The 21,813-nt window shown below is 33.3% G+C and overlaps 3 protein-coding genes across 9 annotated transcripts; 2 read left to right on the top strand and 1 right to left on the bottom strand.

Annotated features, from left to right (window-relative positions):
* Positions 1-1,579: 1,579 nt before the first annotated feature.
* On the top strand, positions 1,580-2,637 carry LOC7457642 (caffeoylshikimate esterase). The gene has a single exon (XM_002300535.3). It carries the CDS (start codon positions 1,636-1,638, stop codon positions 2,635-2,637), a length of 1,002 nt encoding a protein of 333 aa, XP_002300571.2. The 5' UTR covers positions 1,580-1,635.
* Positions 2,638-6,976: 4,339 nt separating this feature from the next.
* Positions 6,977-8,635, bottom strand: LOC7471693 (uncharacterized). 3 transcript variants are annotated; one of them, XM_052452537.1, is made up of 4 exons: positions 8,469-8,635; positions 8,183-8,249; positions 7,470-7,674; positions 6,977-7,271 (listed from the first exon to the last, which is right to left on the bottom strand). In XM_052452537.1, exons 1-4 carry the CDS (start codon positions 8,549-8,551, stop codon positions 7,162-7,164), a joined length of 465 nt encoding a protein of 154 aa, XP_052308497.1. In that variant the 5' UTR covers positions 8,552-8,635; the 3' UTR covers positions 6,977-7,161. The 3 variants fall into 3 exon arrangements, with proteins under 3 accessions (XP_052308497.1, XP_052308496.1, XP_002299049.2); XM_052452536.1 differs by having other exon boundaries at positions 8,454-8,633; XM_002299013.4 differs by having other exon boundaries at positions 6,977-7,333; positions 8,454-8,630.
* Positions 8,636-12,634: 3,999 nt separating this feature from the next.
* Positions 12,635-20,820, top strand: LOC7471692 (probable carboxylesterase 8). Of its 5 annotated transcripts, none has more exons than XM_052451860.1 (2): positions 12,635-13,448; positions 20,225-20,820. In XM_052451860.1, the coding sequence occupies exons 1-2, from the start codon at positions 12,814-12,816 to the stop codon at positions 20,565-20,567; spliced, it is 978 nt and encodes a 325-aa protein (XP_052307820.1). In that variant the 5' UTR covers positions 12,635-12,813; the 3' UTR covers positions 20,568-20,820. The 5 variants fall into 5 exon arrangements, with proteins under 5 accessions (XP_052307820.1, XP_052307811.1, XP_052307797.1 ...); XM_052451851.1 differs by having other exon boundaries at positions 12,636-13,595; positions 20,372-20,820; XM_052451837.1 differs by having other exon boundaries at positions 12,639-13,722; positions 20,499-20,820.
* The last annotated feature ends 993 nt before the right edge of the window (positions 20,821-21,813 follow it).

Raw genomic sequence — 21,813 nt, 5'->3', positions numbered from 1 at the left:
TTCAATTAAAAAATGATAAGGGAAAAGCAAATAACAATTATAAAAATAAGGACCAAAATTAATATAAAAATTAAATTCTAAGGGATGAAATTGAAAAAAAAATATTCAAAACAATATATATATAGCAATCAAAAGTTTGAGGACCAAATTTGATATAATTAGCAAATAATATGACATTTCTAAATTTTTCACAACTTCCGGAAAATATTTTCCGTCAAAAATAACGGGAAAATACTTTTTTAGAAATCAAGCCAATTTTTTTTTTAACTGAAAAATATTTTTAGTTGATTAATTTTTTTAATAACAAATAAATATAAAAAAGTTAGGAAAGTAGTCAAGTGGTTTCTCGAAAACTGTTTTTTTAAAAACATACGCTGGCCTAACGTGAAGACAAACTAAAGGAAAAGTTGTGTAAAATCACTAAGGCTTCGTGGCAAATTCTTAGGAGTTAGGAGGACATAAATCACATATTTCCAAAAAAATGCTATTATATTTTTGGTAATTAATAGTTCGCTAATAAGTTAGTTGGTCGGTAGCAGACAGGGGAAAATAGCTGACTAGCTATGGAGGGGTCCTCGTGATCATGGATGATGTAGCTTGGTAATATTTAGCTGTGGTGGATTAAGAGAGTATTTGTTTTTGTTTTTTAAATAAATTATAGAAAAAATTATATAAAACACAGTTTATTATTTATGGGATAAGTATATTTTATGTTTAAAACACAGGTTAATAAAAAGCAATTTCAAATTGTTTAATTTTTTTTTATATGTTGTTTGTACAGAATGAATTAATTCATTTGTCTTCTTGAATGAATACCACACGCACTTCGCTTTGATTTCTTTTTCTTTCAATAATTTCAAAAAAACAGCATAGAAATTGGAAAAAAAAAGTATTTCCATCAACATAAAATTAAAAAATTAATTTTAAATACACACTCTTATATATTATTAACTTCAAATCTCTGTGACAAGCAGAATCTCTATGAATCTATGATAGGGTCCTCGCATGAAAAGAAGTAGAAAAAAAAAACCCTGAACATATGATAGTTCAAATTTGAATCACATTTTTGTGCTTAAGGTTATGTTTTGTCTGATGACAGATTCAATCCCATTTAGTTAATAAAAAAAATTATATGGTTTTACATGAGATTTAGTAAAAACTCTGCCTTAACCATTAAAAAAAATATATTATTTATATATTTTTTAATTAAAATAAGAAAAACTACCAAGATACAGAACAATACCTATTTTTTTAATCGGATTTGAGTACTCTTAAGAAATATATTATCTAATAATTTATTGTAATTATGTTTGCTGGGCTATGTCATGATCTAAGCGACGCATGTATAAATTGTTAGGTGTGATGATTAGACGGCTGAATATAAAAATAAGGAAATTTCTCGTGTAATAAATACTAATGCCCCAGCAAGAATCCCATTCCTATTGTCACGTATCTAGCTTGCTAGCTAGCTAGCTAGCAGCAAGCTTGCTAGCTCTTTGTCTCTTTTTTTAAATAAATTTGTGCATTCAATGATTCTCGAAGATGTCTATAAAAAGTGCATTTCCATCCTCGACATTTCCATCTTCAGCCAATAATTTTTCCTGCCAATCTTTAATAAGCTTCCAAGACAAGAAAATGTTGTCACACCCAATTCACCAAGCTAATGAAAAAAGTCCCTATGGAGACCTCACAAGAGAAGAATTCTACAAGAAGCACCAAATTCTTCACCAAGAAAGCTTCATGTTCAACAAGAAGAAGATGAAAATCTTCACTCAATTTTGGCGTCCTGATGATCCCACTTCTCAGCTAAAAGGGATTGTAGCCATGGTCCATGGCTACTCCTCAGAAAGCAGTTGGCTCAATGAACTAACTGCTATAGCCATAGCCAAAGCTGGATTCTTGGTTTGTGCACTTGACCTCCAAGGCCATGGCTATTCAGATGGACTACGTGGTCACATCCCAAATATCCAATATGTTGTTAGTGATTGCATAATGTTTTTTGACTCGGTCAAGGCTAACAGCCCTAACTTGCCAGCCTTTCTATATGGTGAATCACTAGGAGGAGCAATTTCAATCCTTATATGTTTGAAGCAAGGCTATACATGGGATGGCTTGATTTTAAGTGGTGCTATGTGTGGTATTTCAGCAAAATTTAAACCTATGTGGCCATTAGAGAAGCTACTTCCTTTGGCAGCACTATTTGCGCCCACATGGAGAGTTGTGGCCTCAAAGCCAGTCTCTAGCAGATCATACAAAGAAGAATGGAAGAGAAGGTTGGTAGCCAACAACCCGAATCGCCCGAAGTCAGGGAAGCCTCCGGCAGCGACTGCACTAGAGTTTTTGAGGGTTTGTGAGTACATAAGGAAGCATTGCTATGACCTCGGGGTTCCATTTCTAATGGTGCATGGGGAGGATGATTTTGCGTGCGACTTTAGGTCGGCTAGTTTTGTGTATGAATCGGCTACAAGCAAGGACAAAACATTGAAGATCTTTCCTGGTATGTGGCATATGTTGGTTGGTGAGCCTAAGGAAAATGTGGAGCTTGTGTTCGGGACTATCTTGACCTGGTTAAGAGATCATGCTGCACAGCCAAAGCCAAAGCCAAAGCCAAAGCCAAAGCCAAAGCCAAAACCATAACAAAGCAATCAATTACTACTAGTTCTATATTATGTCTTTGTTACTTGTGTTTCTAGCTGTAGCATATGGGTGGATGTCCCGGCAAGTACTGAAAAAGGTATTTTAGGATGGAAAATTAGATTTATCATCTAGTAATTAAATAAAACTAAATATTCTAAAATATATATCGATCCTGGAGATTTAAATACTTGGTTATTTGCAAAAATCTTGACCACAATCCTTTTCAAAAGGAGACTTATCATCTAAATTGTTTATAAAATAGGTATTGAATCCGTAAAGATGATAAAAATAAAATTAAACTTTGAGCCATTTATTTTGATAAATAGTAAGTTTTGAAAAAAGGATTTGAAGTTTGCTATTATTATTCTATAAGCTTTTGATGGATATTTTAAGAAAATAGATTCTCTTGGTTTAATTTCTGGCTTTAATTCTCTATTTTTTCAAATTCTTGAATAAAAAATATTTCTTATAAAATAAAATTTAGGGATTCAAAATTAGGTTATAACACTTAAGATGAAGTATATAATGAGAGCACCCTCATGTGACCAGAAGCAATTCAGTTGTTTAGATCCTGCAGCATGCTTCCTACGAGTTTCAGTCGTTAAGATTGTCAAAATGAAGAAAGCAGCAACAATATTATGTTCATCAGAAAATCAAAGAAGGATAAAACCAGAGGAAGAGATGTGAAGGAAGCTACATACTGTATGGTGTTTTTATAGAATCAGATTAAGCTCTGTGAATCAAAGAAAACATGCAAGTACTTGACAGTTGACAGAAGGTATAGTAGCATTACTCTGGAGCTCTGTGAATCAAAGAAAACATGCAAGTACTTGACAGAAGGTATAGTAGCATTACTCTGGAGCTCTGTGAATACCAGTGTTTACAGCTCTGATCATCTGTGGCCAACATCACTTGCCTAGCCGATTTTGCTTCTTCGAAGCTCTGCAAATTGAGAGCATTAAACTTCAATCCAATCACTGAAACAAATACTTAATTTCATCAGCTCATAATTTGTACAAAACCACATCAATAGATTCCAAGTGCATGCAGGTCAATAGTTGAAATCATTCAGCTTATTTTGCACAATGGATTAATATCCATTAACACCAACAGGGTTTATCTCGATTGTCATTGGTTGGTTTTTACTTTCCATTCACTCTGATGAATAAACAATTACTTTGTTAGGAAACAACAAAACTGGTCAGCTAAATTATACTATAAATCTCAAGAATGTCCAATTTAATTTATCCATGATTGTTCATGTTTTCAAAATCAGAGTTTTTTTTTTTTTAAAATGTTATTTCTTACTATTACTTGACCAGAGAAAAATAAAATATTCCTTGACTTGTTATAAAATGAAATCATAATCTGAAAAAGTTTTTAGTGATTTGATTAACTTAATTAATTCAAATTTAAATGGATTCTGAAATTGAAAACTTTTTGTTTTTTAATAAAAATAACTGACACATAACTCGTGTAAAAAAGATCCAGTGTAAATCTTAAAAATTATCACCGGTAAATAAATAAATAAAAATTGTATCAGTTTTTCTTTTTCTAAAATTCAAAATTATTGAAAAATGACATTAATTTTTATTATAAAAGAATAAATACCATAAAGAAATCTAAGTATCACTAAATCCTCCTCGTTAAGTGCTTAAAACTTCAATGGCATGGTAAATCCATAAGCAGACTAAGGCTTTGTCTGACTACGCAGTGTAAATCCATACTAGCCTAATTTGGAATCAAATACGGTAGAAGCCGGGGTAAAATCACACCAACCGTGTGATTTTTTCTTACTGGTTTACGGTTTTGGAATCATCAAGTGGATTAACAATTGATAAACGGTAACTAGCAAAACAATCCCATTTTGACGATGATGTACCGCGAGGGTCCATGATTTGAAGATGGATTGAGATGCACCCAGGTAAAGCTTGGGAGTCGCCTTTAGGGTAAATTAATAAACGGCAACCGTAACCGCCTACTTCAAGATATTTACTCCATAATGCCCTAGCTTTAACACGTGGAAAACTCTGTACCGTCCATTTGCAGGTTGCGGAACACACCCCAAGCAAATGCGTTCCATATGGTGTGAAGCCGAATGGATTCACAGCATGTTTTACCTCCTTTAAATCCATCACCAGTATTATATTATAGTGCATTGTGGATCATAGTTGTTAAACTGCTCTAGCCAACCTGAAAAAATTCATGACCCAAATGAGTTCCAAGATATGATCCTCCTGGTGCAACTCATTGACTCGTTGATCTAATTAAATTTGGTCCCAACTTGACCAAGACAGCACCAAGAAGAATATTTTGATAATAAAATAACATTATTTTAATAAAAATAATTGAATCCATGACCCGCGGGTTGATTCAATGACCCCTTTCAAATCAGTTTCTGAATTGGATATACAACTACACTGTGGATGCATATAACAAATATACATACATATAAAAGGGGGCATGTAATTGAGTGAAAACCTAATCAATTTCTTGTTTAACATCCAGATTTACGTCAATATGGATCATAGGATTATAGAAAGGCCATTAAAATAAACAGTTACAAGCTCCCACAAGTCAACAAACATTGTTTAGACAGCTAAAGTCAAATACATATATCCAGACACAAATCCTTAGATTGTCGTCTGCTGTTTTTGCACTATGATCAATTAACTTGCAAATGCTATTTTAATATACTATATTAAAATAGCATTTGATGTTCAAAGTATAACTAAGAACTCTAATCACTACAGATACAAATTCCACTTGATTTTCTTATGAAAACTGGTGAAGGGAGTGAAGACCTTCCTAAATTTTTGAAATTCTAATATATGAACACAAATCAGTCAAATGCATAGTAAATTTATGCAAGAAGGTGACGTATTTATCAATATAGGCAAGGAGCCTGTCTGCATTTGATGCTGCTACTTTAATACGATGACAATAGTTAATGAAGTAAAATTTTGGTCAGAAGTGCTCGAGTACTTCTCCAGGGGCATTGCAAAGCTAATCTATTTATCAACATCAAGATGAAAACTTTCATTCAAATCAAAACGAGATCATAAAATTGTTTAAATTCAAACTTTTATGCGAGTCCAACACTTGATTCATCCATCATACACACTCACGTAGTCAACAGTTTCTCATTCAGGCATACATCTCGCATTGAATTTGTAACCATCAAAGTGTAAGCAAGTGGTCATTGTCCACACATTTTTCCATCTACCCTAAAGGATGCTAGTTCTTCCTGCTTCTCTAATTCTCAAGCGGGACACAATGGAATCAACAATTTCTCCTGGGAGTTAACCGATTGAATCCCCCAAATAATTTGGACTCTTAAGTCTTAACCCCAACAATAAAAAGATTATCACAAGAAAACATAACTGTTGGTCTATCTAAGCTATTTGAATAACAAGCAAATTGATTAGGTAGAGCAGATAGCATCCATTTGATGGATACCAACCCTAAGGGGTACGAAATTTTACTATCCATAAAATTTCCAACACCTTAGGGTCGGTATCCATCAAATTTGGTTGAAATTGTAGTGCCTAGTTAAAACCACTCGTATGTTTGGCAATCAAGTGCAATGTTTCTTGAACTAAAATTACTATTAAGAACATAACTTTAAGATTTTTATTAAGAGATTAAATAAAAAAAATGGTTTCTATCCTTGAAATCAAAAGTGATGAGTAATACAAGTTTTTTTAAAAAAGAGAAGAAGAAAATGCTTGTTTTTATCTTTATAATGCTTTAAACTTAGTGGATTAAGGTAAAATATATAACATTGGTATTTTTATAATTTAAAGTTATTTTTATCTTTTAAATAGTATACGCACCCTTTTTTTCATTAAAAAAAAAAAAAATCAATTTTCATGCATTTTGAAATGAAAGCTAATATACATTTTGATTTGTTTTTATAACAATCACCCATCAAACACTTTGTACTCTTAATTGCTTTACTTTGAAGAAGAATAGTAAAAAGTAGGAGAAACAAGACACCATGTAGGCTCTAAACCTTTCAACTACTAAACTTTAAAACAAAATAGTAAAACTAGAAAAGCAAAATACCAAATAGGTTTTTAATCAAATCAACTAATTGCAATTCAACCAACCAAAATCATTTTAAAAATTGAGTGCACTCACCATTTTCCTCTACCACGGTCCACACATATCCTTAAGGTGCTGGGGATCAAGGTTGAAACACTGGAATCTTGACAACTTCCCTTCATTCAAAAATCCATAAGCCTGCTTATAGAAATCAAAGAAAGATGATGCCACACAAACACTTTAAAATAAGCTTAGTGCACTCACAATCCTTCAAATGAAGAATATTTCAAGCTCATTCAAACTCGCAAGCTTAGTTTCTTTTCATTTCTTTCCATTGTAAAGATACCGCAACAACAACATACAAATTCGCAAGACAGCTATTCAAACATGCACATGGACCATTAAAACTGAGAAAGCTTTAACAAATGGATCTGTGGGAAAATTCCTTTGCTAGCTGAAGGGGTGTAGGGTAGGATACTATTGGGTGGGAATAAGGTTGCGCTTCATTATAGTTTTCGGCATATTGGTTGAAGGAAGCTCCTCAACAAAAAGCAAGAAAATCACCAGCGAATCCCTGCTGTAAATCCCTGAAGAGGGTGATAAACTTTGTCTTCATGGGGACAAAATCCACAGTAATCTTTGGTAGACCCTATAATAATAATAAACAAACCAGAAACAATAATATAAAATACTATGCATGTAATGATAAAATACAATTCGTGCATAGAAATCGACAAACACACCAGAGTGCGAATAAGAAGGAACAAAAGAAATGCATAATTCACCTTCTTCCAACAAACAACATGCAGTGATTTTTTCGGCTTCTGTATTATGATTCGTTCCCCAATGAGCTTCTCCATGTGACAATTCAGCAAAAAACAATTTCAGAGACTTGTCATCTTCAGAAGCAGTGAAGTTGATATGCTCCCAAACACCCATAGAAAAGAAAGAACGTGCAGATATGATCTCCACCAGCTTAAATTTAGCACCCTGAAAAAGAAATTGACGGGAACAAAAAAATAAGTTGGGAGTACACAGAATTAATTTGTTTTTAGCAGCGGAAAATTAATAAAATAAAATAAACATTATAACTAGCAAATAGTACTAGATGATGCTGATTGTTTTAACCACCCAATACATAGAAATAACCCGAGGAGTTTTCACAGCCCAGAAATTTACCTTGGACTTGTTGTTATAGAATTCTACAGCATGATGGATCAACACCATAACAATACTGGCAAAACAGAGTGTTTATCTCTTTCATGCACCAAACAATCCTAACAAGTTCATTCAAGCACCGAGATGAAGATTAATGATTCTCTGGAAAATATGACATGGATAGACATCGTAGAGAACTTTTGGGTTAAAACACTGTGCCGTCCTGTCCTTGTTAGTGAGGGACTTCGAGTTTGCTGTCTGAGGTTTTTGAGCAACAAAATCCTTCAAATTTTTTCATCATCAAAACTGGTAAGCAGTAAGCGATCTAAAATTAGTTTACCTCGTGCTTCTTGTTGTGGTATTCTATGCCTTGTTCTGCACTCCTTGTGTATTTTAGCAGGTCATTCCTGGATGGATGGATGGATAAAAGAAAAGTAAACTTAAATAAATATTGAATTAGAATGACATTTATTTATAAAAAAAGAATCAGATCTGGACAGAGTCATTCTACGCGTAAGAACAAGTCCCGAACAGCAAAGAAAAGCTAAAAATCTAACACTGAACATAAAATCTTTCCTCCGATCTCATATTTCAAGGAAAAAAAAATGCACCGTTTCTCACAATACCCGAGCTGATCTTCCCGAGTTTGGATTCCCCGATCTCGTTCAATAGCCGGATCACCTTTTCTCTTCCCTTGGACGTCGCCCATCCTCCGTTGCAGAATTTGCTAAGCGATTACTATTCCTAATTAATAATCCAGAAAGCCTAGGTATTATTATTAAGTAATAAGTTTCCAATTATATTGTGGATTATAACAGTAATATATTACTGCATTCCTTTTTTTGTTTTTCCTTTTTTCCTTTTTTTTTTTTTTGTCACTTTTTCGTTTTTTTTTTATTTTATTTTTTTGCACTTTTTATTTTTTTTCCCTTTTTTTTTCTTTTAATTTTTAACTTTTTATATATTTTTTAATATTGACCTGATTAAAAATTTTTATTTGTAATTTTTTTCTTTTAAAATACTGTGAATTGCTACGATATTTTTTTACATAATTTTTCTATTTTATTTTTTTAAAATTATTTTTATTGATTTTATTTTTTTAATATTAAGCTGATTGAGAATTTAGTTTTGTAATTTTTTTCTTTAAAACATTGTTGATTGTTACAGTGTTTCTCTATATGGTTTTTTTTTTTTTTTTGTGTTTGTTTTTTTTTATGATTTTCTCCAAAATTATCTTTATCGATTTTTTTTTTTTTAATATTGAGCTGGTTAGAATTTAACTTTATAATAAAGTTTAATCACGTGGTGAAAACACTGTAACTTTCCTCACAAAATACTGTGAATTACTACAGTGTCTCTCTACATGGTTTTTTTTTCTTATGATTTTTTTAAAATTATCATTGTAAGTTTTATTTTCTAATATTGAGCTAGTTGAGAATTATAATTATAAGTCATTACAAATATGGTTAAATCATGTGGGGAAGCGCTATAGCTTTCATCACAAAACACTGAGAATTGCTACAGTGTTTCCAACATGGTTTTTTTTCCCTGTTTTTTTTCTAAAATTATTTTTGTTGATTTTATTTTTTTAATAGTGAGTTGATTGAGAATTTAGCTTTGTAATTTGTTTTTCTTTAAAACACTGAATTGCTACAGTGTTTTCACACAAGAGTTTTTCCAAAATTATCTTTGTCGATTTTTTTTTAATATTAAGTTGGTTAAGAATTATAATTACAATAAAACTAAATCATATGGGGGAAAACGTTGTTGTTTTCCTCACGAAACAATGTGGATTGCTACATTATTTTTCTAAATGGTTTTTTTTGTGATTTTTTCTAAAATTATCTTTTTTTCTTTCCAAAATTATGTTTGTCGATTGTTTTTTAATATTAGGTTGGTAGAGAATTTAGCTTTGTAATTTTTTTTGCTTTTTAAAAGAAAAGTTAAATCATGTGGTGAAAGCACTGTATCTTTCCTCACAAAAATACTGTGGATTGCCGCAAATTATTTTGTTCAGTCTCTAACTTTTTGATCACCAATACAACTTTTTTTTCCGTCATGAAATATTGGCTCCATCATATACCTTTAGTTTCTATTACTTATCTAGCGATGGTTCACAATTATAACACTATCAAGTATATTTGTTTTATAAGCCCGCAGCAGCGTGCGGGTATGCCATCTCGTTATAGTTTAAAAGGCGTAGGAAAATAATGTACTGTGAAGATAAATTTATTATACTATAAACTACATAGTAAGTATAAAGTGTTTGCATGGACGGTGGACGATATTATAGCATGTAGATGTTTTAGCTGTTTTTTTAGTTAAAAAGTGTTGTTGGAAATATTATTTTTTCTGTTTTTTATACTAAAAATTGCTAGTAGCCAGATTCAATCTCAATTTCTTTTAAGATATTTTTAATTTTATTTTTTTCTTTAGATTTTTTTTCATTTCTTGTATTGAATTTGTTTTTTTTTTAAATAAATTAATGTAACTTTTTTTATATTGTACAAAAGTTGGGTGATGATAATTGTTTTCATTTCAAGTTGGGTTGAATTTTTTTATTAAAGCATGTTTGTTTTTGCGTTTTAAAAAAAAATTTAAAAAAAATTTGAAATTTTTTTATTTACTTCTAATTAATATTTTTATATTATTTTTTTAAATATATTTTTTTAAAAATATATTAAGATTGAATTTAGATCCGCCACCAGCAATTTTTATTTTTTGCTCATCTCTATTCAAGAGACAAGCTTGTTTATTTTTGTTCCTAAAACACCGTTTAGAAGGATGTTCACTTATAATTTAAGACAGTTATTAAACACTATTTAGCCCAACAGGTTTACTTAGTGGCAACACCAAAAAACAAAATTAAAAAGTAAAAATAAATAACATCATTTTAATAAAAATATTTACCTTAATAACTCACAGGTTAATCTAGTAATCTTTTTTCAAATTAGTTATCAAATCAATATGACAATTATATCTTGGACACATATAACAAATATACATGCATATGAAAGAGACATATCTTGGTGAAAAAATCATCACATCTTGTTCTACTTTCAAATTAAGACACCGTTTGGGAACGCGGCTGCGGCTGCGTTCCCAAAAAATTTGATTTTATTTTTTGCTAAAATTTAATATGGTTTGTACGTTTTGGATCGTTTTGATGTGCTGATGTCAAAAATGATTTTTAAAAAATAAAAAAACATCATTGGCATGCATTTTGGCACGAAAAGTTATTTGAAAAGCACCCGCAACCACACTGCCAAACACGCTCTCAACATGGATCAGAGGATTACTAGTTATTTGACCTGCCTTCATTGCAGGTCATATATTGTTTTTTACAAAAATAATTATATTTCTAAGTGTAAATCAAAAAATTTATGCATATATATAATTTAATAAATTAAGAATTATGTGTGTTAAAAAAATCATTAATGATAAATGGATAAAAATAGAAAAGCCAAGAGACATATATAGATCAAAATATTTGATATTACATCACAAGTTTTTCACCTGGTTGTGTTTAATGACTTTGTCTATTAAAATTAAATTTTTATTTAATCAAATTATTTGAAAATGCTTTTAAATAATGTTTTTTTTAAAAAAATATTGTTGATATCAACGCATTAAAATGATTCAAAAATATAAAAAAATAATTTTAAATAAAAGTTTTTCAAAATTTATCTAGTTTTTATTTAGAATGCAATGCCAAACCGGACGGTTGTCCCAAAAGTTATATTGAAAATAAATTAAAGATATTTTTGTTTTTTTATTTAAATAAACCCCTTTATATTCTATTAAGACTACCATGCTACCAGTAATGTGTTCCGTTGTAAGATTAATTCCATTAACTTTTTTGGTAATGAAATGATTTGTTCTGCTGTGATTAAAATAGGGATTATTATTATTATTATTATTATTATTATTACAATATTAAAAGAGATAGTGCTTTATTTTTTTTTGTTTTTTAATCTATTTGTTTAATTTTAATATTTAACATTTGATTTGTTGACAACTGAACTTTATAGTTTGTTTCGATTTTTTTTATATATAAAAGTATCCAAACCTCATAATCCAGATCGCATGTTTGACAAGTTAATTTATTTTTTTTAATTTTAATTTCATCTTTCAACATTTGATTTGTTAGGGATTCTCATTCATTATTTGTTTTATTTACTTTTTATAAGGTTATCTGAACCTCATGACTAACATCGCAAGTCTAGAGAGTTAACTTAGTTTTTTTTCTCTTTTTTTATTGATTTTTTTTTCTTTCAATTTTATCACTCAATATTTTATTGATTGAGAATTAGGCTTTTTAATTTGTTTTAACTTGCTTCCTACAAGGTCCTGATCTTATAACTCGAGTCATGGGTTTTGACTCGAGTAGACTCGGGTCTTTTTTTAGTCATTTTTTTTTTAAAATTTTGGATAACCTTCCGTATAGGGGAGGTGCTGCTGAGTTTTTTTTTTTAAATAGAAATCGTTTAATTTTTTCTGTTAATTTATATAGATGCCATGAGGAAAGTCTATTGCACTCGCGTGAACATAATCACTACTACTTCTTTTAATCACGAATTGCAGCACCAATATATTATCCCTTGTTAACTAAAGGTAAAGGAAGAGAAATTGTTTAAACTTCTAATGAATGGAGTGTTATTATCAATTAGAAAATGACAATATCATTCACCGTGGAGATATTATCCAATATTTTCAACCTTGGAGGCTGGAAGTTTTGTCTATAAAATAGTGATCAAAGCACTCCATCAAGGCAAATCGACTCGTCATTTATCTCCTAGCCAAAAATAGTCTTTCTTGGAACCAATTATCAGCCAATAAATCAATGTTTCTCCATGGTTCCATAAAAATTTCAACATTGACTAGCATCCATTCACTTCCCTTCCTTCTATTCATTCCTCCTCTTGCATACTGTTCTTCATCTCCCTTAGAATTTACTACCTTGTCTCAACCATGTTAGCTTCCTCTGTCAAGTTAACAGATCTCTGCGATTTTATGGAGAATCCAGATGGCTCACTCACTAGAAACAGCGCATTTCCTGACGTACCACCAACAGAACAAAAAACTCCAGGTTCCAAAGAACTTTCTCTCTCGAAAGACATCCCTCTAAACCCCAACAACAAAACATTTCTTCGTTTGTTTCGCCCCCTAAATCCCCCTCAAAACACCGCACTCCCTCTCATTATTTACTTTCATGGAGGTGGCTTTGTTCTTTACAGCGCTGCAACTCTTGCTTTCCATCAAACATGCAGTGACATGGCTTCTCACTTCCCCGCTCTCGTCCTGTCTGTTGACTATCGTCTTGCCCCTGAACATCGCCTTCCCGCTGCGTATGAAGATGCTATGGAGTCTATCAAGTGGGTCCAAAACCAAGTTTTGGATATCAACGGCCCTTCTTGTGAACCTTGGTTTAAAGAATACCTTGATTTTTCAAGGTGTTTCTTGATGGGCATGAGTGCTGGTGGCAATATTGCTTACCATGCAAACTTGCTTGCCTTGAATATTGATATCAAACCCTTGAAAATCATTGGTTTGATATTGAATGTCCCCTATTTTTCTGCTGTCACCAGGACTGAATCAGAGAAGAGGTTGATCAATGATCCGGTTTTGCCATTGGCTACTAGTGATAGGATGTGGGCTCTGTCTTTGCCTGAAGATACCGATCGTGATGATGAGTATTGCAATCCCATTGTTGGCGGGTCTCTTGAAAAGAACAAAATCGAACGGCTGCCGAGGTGTTTCTTCAGAGGATACGGTGGGGATCCACTTGTTGACAAGCAAAAGGAACTGGTGAAGATGTTAGAGTCGCGTGGAGTGGACGTGGTTGCGAGGTTTGATGAGGATGGCTTCCATGGTGTGGAGGTTTTTGATCCTGCAAAAGCCAAGGCTTTCTATGACTATGGTAAAGAATTTGTTTACACAACTGTTTAATGATCATAGTGTTGGCTACGTACATCAACCGGCAGTAAGGTGTCTGGTTTGATCAGTACTGTTTGTCTTGATTATATGTAGGTCGTTTTTAATTAGGGGTTCAATTGAAAGCAATTAAAAGAGAAAGGACTGAAATGAACTTTGGCTAATAACATAATTCTGGTACTGTTTATCTTCTTCTTTAATTCTCTGAAATAGCTGGTCCGGTTACCTACTTTGCAGCTGCATTTAATGTCCCTAACATCCACCAAATTAATTTGCCAAAACTTGAACGAAACTGATCACCAGACATCCATCTACGTCCGGGTATGGTCTTCACCGGCTAAATGGCAAATAAACAGACGTAGCACCACCCCAAAAAGGCCAACTCAGGTAGCCTACAACTGCAGATTTGACAATTTGACAGTGCACCATATCTACTTTGAGCCAACAGTTGGGATCCTTCCCATCTGAATCAAGGGCTGCAATTTTTCTCCAGTGTAGAAAATATTGTCCTCTTCCACTGCCTATAAATATAGGTGGATTTGATGGCCTGAGGGAGGGGAAATTCGGGTCCAAAAATAAAAAAAAACCAGCCTCGTCCCCGGTTTTTTTCTGCACAGTCCTCTCTCTTCTTTCTCTCTCCACTGTGGCCTTTGGCCACAACCACCACCATCACCGGTCTTCCCACCATCAGCACCACCACAGAAACCTTTCTCCTGCACCAACAGACACCGCGTCTCTCTCCTCTCCTTCCTTTCCTCCTTTTCCCCGCTGTAGATTTTCTTCTTCTACTTCTTCTTCTTTCTTCCTCCAGCTCCGCCTTGAGCAACCAGCACCACCACGTGTTGCCAAGACCACCAGCCAGCCACCACTACGTCTGTAATAAGCCATTGTGAACGTCTCTCTCCCCTCTGCAGATTTCCTCCTTTTCTTCCTCTTCCAGCTCTAGCCGCTCCAACCAACTCCACCGCCGGCTTCAGGTCATCCTCCCCCGCCAACCATCACCGCCACGCCAGGTGGTCTACTACCCTTCCCCTGGTTCTTCGTCTTCCCCATAAGAGTTCCACTGTTCCAGTGGACAAAAAAATAAAAATAAAAAATCCTTTAAAAAAATTGTGATTTTTAAGAATATTTTTCTAACAATTTTTTATAATATTGAGTTGTATATTTACACTGTAAAATACAAATTCAGTATTAAAATACCCGATTTTCTCTAAAATATTTCAAAAAAAATAAAAATTTCAAAACACTTTCAAAAACAAAAAAAAATATTTTGTTGCATACGGCCAAATCCTAAAATTTTTCCAAGAATATTTTTCATAAAAAAAAACTATAATTGCATTTTTTTTCATGTTTACAAAATCCAAAAATTGATATCGTTACCAGTGTATAATTATACATTAGGATTTGACCAACATGTCAAAAATCATTTTCCAATCTTTTTTTAGGGTCCAGATGTAGACTTTAATATTTGTGGGGTGTAAAATTACACGATAAAGTACACCCTCAGGTATTAAAGATACAAGGTGTAGAAATGTGATGCTAAAATTCAGACTCTAGAATGGTTAGGATTTAACCCAATAAGGTAGAGACTCTCTCATGAAGAGAGATCTGCCTTAAGCTTTAGAAAAGACCAACAAATAAAAACCCGATTTAGAAAAAAACAATTAAACAACAATGCAGCTTACCTTAGGTAGGGTGCACTGGGGGTGATGCGTCTTTCCCTTACACAACCAGTCCCTTACTCAAAATCTCGCAGATCATAGGTTCTTAGTGACCATAATACTAGGTGGCGACTCCTAAACATTAATAATAATTTTATGATTAAATCCAAAAACCTTCTCAACACACAACACCCCTCATCAGGAGGCACGACGAAAGCCTCCGCCGTCGCCCCGCGACAGCCGACATCGAAATGATTAGGTTTTATCTTATAAGATAGGGACTTCCTTATCAAGGAGGACTTTTCTTGAACCTTAAACAGACCACCAATTAGAAAATAATAATACCTTGGTTTTTTATCAGACAATCAAACAATGCAGCTTACCTTAGGTAGGGCGTATTTGGGGTGCTAATACCTTTCCTTTACACAACCAGTTTCCGTACCCGATCTTTAAGACCAGTTAGGGTTCCTAGTGACCAAAATACTAGGTGGTGACTCCCATTTCCGTTTTCTATTGATAATTGCTTGTCTCTCCATATTTTCCAGATAGATAAATACCTGAGAGTGGACGATTCGTCGCGATGCCGCACATGTGCGGCACTTAGTAACCATTTTCGAAAACTGACAACACTTACTTTAATTTCTTTCTCCTTTATTGGCTCTCCCTCGAGAAAGAAATAAAAAGAGACAGTGCACCAACCAGCCCTCTCTCATCACCTTCTTTCTCAAAATAGCATCCATAAAAAAAAAACACAAAATGAACTAATAAAGATAGAAAAGAAAACCCGTCAGCTCTCACCTATCCCTTATGATCTTATCTCCCTCATAACCCGTGGCACCAACCACCATCACCCAATACATCCACCGCTAAGCACCTACCCGGCAACAGCTCTCTATTGCAACAGCAAAACACCAACAACAGTAGGCTTGACACCACTATTGGTGTTTCTTCCCTTCTTTACCACCAAGCAAGACACAATCTTCCACCATGACTAGCACACCTTAATTTCCATCAACAACCTCCCCCTTTCTTATCCCAACGACATCAAAGATGGCCATTTCCCCACAATCCCATGCAAAAGCAAACAAGCGTAGCAACACAACCTCCCTACTCCATCCATTCATAGTAGTTTCACAATAACAAATCCCTACCTGCATACACCACCACAATGTTAGAAGAAAAATTAGTGTAGCAGAAGCTTATGAAAAATAATGCAAAATAGCAAAGCTAAATAATAAGAAGAAAATTTAAAAAGAAAGAGTGCTTCATTACATATTTTCTTTTATATACACATTTTATTTCTATTATACTTATGTTTTATGCTTCTGATTATAAGCTTATTTATAGGTCTAAAGTCCTAGATAATCAATGAATTATACTAAGCAAAGGAAATCCTATTTGGATAGGAAAAGTAATTCTACCAACTTAATCGGTCATCCGATTCTCAATTGGTAAAGTGGTTTATTTAATTTGATTGGTTGACCAGTTCCTCTGTTTTAAAAAAAAAAAAAAAAATTTTATTTTCAACATCCCCCCTTAAAATTGATTTCCTATAACTCTCAGCATATCTCTCATCTTGGCAAAAACATCATGTTTAAGTGGCTTAGTGAAAATATCTGCGACTTGGTCTTGGGTCTTCACATACGTGACTTTGACTAGTTTGGAATGCAATTTCATACGTAATGAAATCTTGTGTCAACACGCTTATTTTTATCATGAAACATAAGATTCTTGGCTAAGGAAATGATTGATAAGCTATCCACATGTTTTTTTTTAACACAAGATTTATCACTTGATGAAAAAAATCTCAGTGCTCTTAATAACTTTTTTTTTTATGTTTTTAAAAACATGGTTCAGCCCGTAGTATAGCACGGACAAATGAGCTAGTGATAACAAAAATTATTGTTCATGTTAAATCAACTTATTAAAATTTGAAATTTTTTTTATAATAGGTTATATAAAAAGAACACTTGCTAATATTATATAAAAAAACGATTTATATTATCTTATTCAAGGAAAAAATAAAAATCAAATGAAATTCAATAAAATAATATTTAAAAATATTCTTAATTAATTCAAGAATTTAAATATATATAAAAAACAATGTATATAATTAAGAAACACATTAAAATGGTGAATTCTCTTAGTCTGAACAATTCATGCATAAAAAATAACCCAAATATTGGATCTGATCCATACTGGCCTGGATATGATTCAAATTTGAAATCTTATCTTGTTGGCAAGTTTTGTCCAAACACGTAACTATTTAGAATGCAACATAAATCCATGAATAAATAGGTAGGCGTCTCTTTTCCCTTCTTAATATTTACATTATTATAATTTATAGATAATATGATATAGAAAAAAAGGTATGTAATTCACTAAGATATACCTTTCCATTATTAGCCCCATAACAGCCTATCCTTATTAATTCATTGCATATAAAAAAAAAACAAGTAATTGGCATTTACATATCTCTAAGGTATTTTCATAGCAAAGAAAGAGAGATGGAGAAGTCTTCATTCAAGCTAACTTTCTTGGTCTTTGCACTTTTAATCATCGCTTCTTGTTAGTCTCTCTCTCTCTTATATTTCATTCTAATATTCACACAAACAAATATTATTCTATACCTTTCATAATTAAAAAAATAAAATATTGTGGACTTGTGTTTGTCAGGTTCACATGTAGGAGAAGCAAGAAGCACCGTGATTACATTGCATTGCAATAAAAATGCAGACTGTGCAGGCCAAAGATGTTGGTGTATAGGCAAGAAATGTTTGTGTAGTACTTGTTTTTGTCAGAACCATAAGTGTGCTTGTAAGCTTCAATCCTCCTTAAGCGATGCCATCATCGGAGCTCAAGTAGAAAAACCGGGACATTGATTAAAAGGATCTCTATACATACCGGTGCCATAAGCAAATAAATTGTCATGAATAATGTATTTATTTTAAAAAATAATAATCTGGTTGTTAAGAAGATTTAAAGAGAAATGATAAAAATATTACCTCTTTAATAATAATCTATAATATTTACTAATGAGTTAGTGCGCGCGCGTGTGGGGGGTTGACAGTTTTGCATGTCATTCAGTAATTTCATTAAATTGTTTCTCAAAAATAGAAAATCATTTTTTTCATCATCTTCTTTAATCATTTATTTGATTTTTTTAGACGAATTGCAGCCCCAATCTTTTCCCTTGTTAACTAAAGGTAAAGGAAGAGAAATCGTTTAAACTTCTAATGAATGGAGTGTTATTATCAACTAGAAAATGACAATATCCACTTGGAGATAAGAGATGAGATTTTGCATGAACGTAAATACAAAAAAAAAAAAAAAAAATCCACTTGGAGATATCATCCAATATCTTCAGCCTTGCAGGCTGGAAGTTTTGTCTATAAAGTAGTGACAAAAACACTCCATCAAGGCAGATCCACTCGTCATTTATCTCCTAGCCAAAAATAGTCTTTCTTGGGACCGTTTATCAGCCAATACATCAATGTTTCTCCATCGTCTTTTTGTCTTGAATGAGTTTTTGTTAACGATGATGTGTAAAATAGTTTGATATATTTTTTCTAACTAAGAAGATTGATAATTAGTAGTTGATTCGGTAAAACAAGATGACTGATAGTTAATAATTGAAAAAATTACCGAAGAACTTGCGTGGGATACTGAAAAATTACCAAATTTCTGAAGAAAATGTTGGGTTTAGGTGAATTCCCTGAACCCGTCATGGATGGAAAATATTAGATTCAAGTACGCTGCTGGGATTTATGGCTGAGACACGGAGCTTGAGCCCAAAAAATATAGGAAGGGTATTGAATTGCACGCCTAGCATCTAGGGTGCTGGACAGTATGCCTAGCGTAAACCTATATTTTTATGGGAGAGATTTTGGGTTTTATAGGAAGTTATTAAATTTGAGTTTATCTACAGATAATTTTGAGATATTAATACAAGTTTGACTGTAGTGGCGCAGCGGAATTTTACAAAGATAAATGCAATGAAATAAAAGACAACTCTCATATACACCAACAAGTGGATGGTCCCATAAAAATTTCAACATTGACTACCATCCATTCACTTCCCTTCCTTCTAGTAATTCCTCCTCTTGCATACTGTTCTTCATCTCCCTTAGAATTTACTACCTTGTCTCAACCATGTTAGCTTCCTCTGTCAAGTTAACAGATCTCTGCGATTTTGTGGAGAATCCAGATGGCTCACTCACTAGAAACAGCCCATTTCCTGACGTACCACCAACAGAACAAATAACTCCAGGCTCCAAAGAACTTTCGCTCTCGAAAGACATCCCTCTAAACCCCAACAACAAAACATTTCTGCGTTTATTTCGCCCCCTAAATCCCCCTCAAAACACCAGACTCCCTCTCATTATTTACTATCATGGAGGTGGCTTTGTTCTTTACAGCGCTGCAACTCTTGCTTTCCATCAAACATGCAGTGACATGGCTTCTCACTTCCCCGCTCTCGTCCTGTCTGTTGACTATCGTCTTGCCCCTGAACATCGCCTTCCCGCTGCATATCAAGATGCTATGGAGTCTATCAAGTGGGTCCAAAACCAAGTTTTGGATATCAACGGCCCTTCTTGTGAACCTTGGTTTAAAGAATACCTTGATTTTTCAAGGTCTTTCTTGATGGGCATGAGTGCTGGTGGCAACATTGCTTACCATGCAAACTTGCTTGCCTTGAATATTGATATCAAACCCTTGAAAATCATTGGTTTGATATTGAATGTCCCCTATTTTTCTGCTGTCACCAGGACTGAATCAGAGAAGAGGTTGATCAATGATCCGGTTTTGCCATTGGCTACTAGTGATAGGATGTGGGCTCTGTCTTTGCCTGAAGATACCGATCGTGATCATGAGTATTGCAATCCCATTGTTGGCGGGTCTCTTGAAAAGAACAAAATCAAACGGCTGCCGAGGTGTTTCTTTAGAGGATACGGTGGGGATCCACTTGTTGACAAGCAAAAGGAACTGGTGAAGATGTTAGAGTCGCGTGGAGTGGACGTGGTTGCGATGTTTGATGAGGATGGCTTCCATGGTGTGGAGGTTTTTGATCCTGCAAAAGCCAAGGCTTTCTATGACTATGTTAAAGAATTTGTTTACACAACTGTTTAATGATCATAGTGTTGGCTACGTGCATCAACCGGAAGTAAGGTTTCTGGTTTGATCCGTACTGTTTGTCTTGATTATATGTAAGTCGCTTGATCACACATGAACCCTTCCGGTGCGTGAGAATAACACTGGTGCTGTCGAAACCAACCATGCTAGCTTTGTAATGGAGTTGCCTTTTCTTGTAATAAATTTTGTATGGAAAAGCAATAATAATATTATCATTGAAAATAATATAAATTCCATCTTTAAATTTAAAGTTTTTTAATTGAAATAGTTATTTGATATGATTTTAAAACTTTAATATAGTGGTTTAACAAAGTTTAATATGATATTATTTAATAAAATTCAAGCTTTGCATTGGCTTTTATTAGTATAAAGTTATATAATAATATAAATTATATCCCCAGTTTTTCTAGAGCCCTCTTCCTCGTTAAAAAGCCAGTACTGAACCACCACATACAAACAACCATTCATCACTCGTAATCTGCCTAGAAAATTCAACTTGACAGTCACTCGAAATCACCTCGTTTTCCTTTCCAAAATCAACCCGAAGCTAGCCCAACAATTCTTAGAATTCCAGTCGCTAACAGACTCAAAGAGACCATTTGATTTTCTGTGTTCTTACTGGTCCAGCAGCCGCGCATGCAGTGCACCAGTACGCGCCTCCGCCTCCATTGTTTGCAGATTTCTGATTCTACAATTTTGTGAAGGTTAATCTTAAACCCACTGGGCTAATTTACTTACTGTGAATAATTTGTAAGTGTGAATACTTTGATTTGGGTTTGGTAATTGATATATCCCTGGGTCAATACTGGTGTGTGTGTGTGTGTGTGTGTGTGGTGATGTTAATTTGCGGGAGTTTGCTTAGTTTTTCTCATTAAAGTATGAATGAGGTTTGTGTGCACACAGGTTGATTGATTGTTACATGAGTGTGAAAAAAGTTTGAAAAAATATGGTAGGAGAGTTTTTTTGAAAAATTGGCTGGAGAGTTTTTGATTTCGTACTTTGTGTGTTCTAATTGTTTATTTCTAATCATTAATAAAAATGATTTTTCATAGGAAGTGAATCCAGAACCTTATTTGGCAATACCTTTCCGGCATACTTTTTTCTATCAAATAATATTTATTATCCTAGCAACGGAGTCACGATTAAGGTGATAATATTTAATTTTTTAAAAATAAAAAATAAAAAAAACATGTAGCATGTCCTTGTATTCTATATCTTGTTGTTAATTTTTTTTAATTATTTT

Source organism: Populus trichocarpa, chromosome 1, assembly GCF_000002775.5.
Source record: "Populus trichocarpa isolate Nisqually-1 chromosome 1, P.trichocarpa_v4.1, whole genome shotgun sequence".
NCBI lineage: Eukaryota > Viridiplantae > Streptophyta > Magnoliopsida > Malpighiales > Salicaceae > Populus > Populus trichocarpa.
This window is presented reverse-complemented; position numbering and strand designations above follow the sequence as displayed.